General features: G+C 44.3%; 1 protein-coding gene across 1 annotated transcript; it reads left to right on the forward strand.

The window, feature by feature from the left end:
- Positions 1 to 268: 268 nt before the first annotated feature.
- LOC114315310 (uncharacterized) lies at positions 269 to 888 on the forward strand. The gene is made up of 2 exons (XM_082896783.1): positions 269 to 412; positions 466 to 888. The coding sequence occupies exons 1-2, from the start codon at positions 269 to 271 to the stop codon at positions 886 to 888; spliced, it is 567 nt and encodes a 188-aa protein (XP_082752909.1).
- Positions 889 to 1,583: the final 695 nt, after the last annotated feature.

The following is a 1,583-nucleotide window of genomic DNA, read 5'->3' on the forward strand; positions in this document are numbered from 1 at the left end:
GAGGCTTAACGCCGAGATCACGTCCACCGTCAAGCTGACGATGCCATTCTCGGTGGAGTTGGATACGTTTGAAGCCCCAAAGAGATTCAACATGCTAAGGTTTCAAATCTATGATGGTAAGTCTAATCCAAACTTTCATGTTGGTTTGTATTTAAATTCAATGGCTTTGTGAAACGAGAATGAGCTCGAGCAGCTGCTATGTAAAGTATTCCCCTCATCCTTTGGGGAGATAACATCAAATTGGTTCCATAAGTTGCAGAAAAGAACTATGAAGAGTTGGAAAGGCCTGGCCGAGATGTTTGTGGCTAGGTTTGTTACTGACAAGTCACAGCCACTGAGGGTAGATTCCCTATTGGCTCTAAAGATTAGTGATAACAAAGGCCTCAAGGCTTACACCAAGAGATACTATGAGGTCTACAACAAAATTCTAGCTCTAAAGATTCCCTAGTAGTCGTGTCTTTCAAGAATGGCCTGGATGATAAATGCTCACTTCGAAAATCACTTGCAAAAACCTTTTCGAAGAGCATGGAAGAGCTCATGGCACGAATTGAGACATATGTCAGAGCAGAGGAAGACACACAAGGAGCAAGGACGCTGAAACAAGAAAGGAGAAACAGCTCGCTGAAGCGAGGCCGAGGGAATGCCAGTGTTGACAGACAAGAAATAGGAGCAAGGGCTATGCAAGTGGTCAGCACGGTATTCAAGATCTCGATCTATAAAGTTTTGGGAAGGATTAGGAACCAGCCGTACTACAGAGCACCGGAGAAGGTCCCTGGTGAGTTCATGGGTAGGAGCACTGGGAAGCATTTTACCTACCATAATGAGAATGGGCACCTAACTCAAGGATGTAGGACTCTGAAGTCACACTTAGAGGATCTGGTCAAATAATGTCACTTGAAAAACCTAGTAAACAAAGCGAAGACAAGGGAAGAGCACATGAAGCTACCCCATGCACCAGCAGCACTACCTCTCCCACTACCACCACAGCAGGCATAAGGACCTCGAGTAATCAATGTGATTCACTTGAAGGTCAATGAGAATGAAGTTCAAGGGGAGACCCAGAGAGTACGGCACCTACAACTTGTATATCAGATCCAACAAAAAAAAACCAGAACAAGTGAATATCAGGGACCGATGATTTCTTTCACTGAGGCCGACTTGGATATAGTGCAGCACCCGCACAATAATGCCCAGATGGTAACCTTGAAGATTGGAGATTACCAGGTGAGATGCATGCTGATTGACTAAGGCAGTTCTTGTGACATCACGTATGTCATATGTATGTCAGATGTTATAAGGAGCTCAGCCTCCACCCGGATGATTTAGAGCAATTTAACAGCCCTATGGTCGGATTCAACGAAAGCCACAAATTTGGAGGTACAGGCAGGGAGCAAAAAGGTAACAATGAAGTTCACTGTGATAGATACTCTCTCCCCATACAATATCATTTTGGGATGACCTTAGTTGCATGCAATAAGGGTTGTTCCCTCAACGCTACACCAACTGTTGCGATTCCTAATAGAACAGGGGATTGAAGAGGTACTAAGAGACTAGGTACAAGCAAAAAATTACTCTATGGCAGT

Source organism: Camellia sinensis, chromosome 12 (assembly GCF_055761805.1).
Source record: "Camellia sinensis isolate YWXY chromosome 12, ASM5576180v1, whole genome shotgun sequence".
Taxonomy (NCBI): Eukaryota; Viridiplantae; Streptophyta; class Magnoliopsida; order Ericales; family Theaceae; genus Camellia; species Camellia sinensis.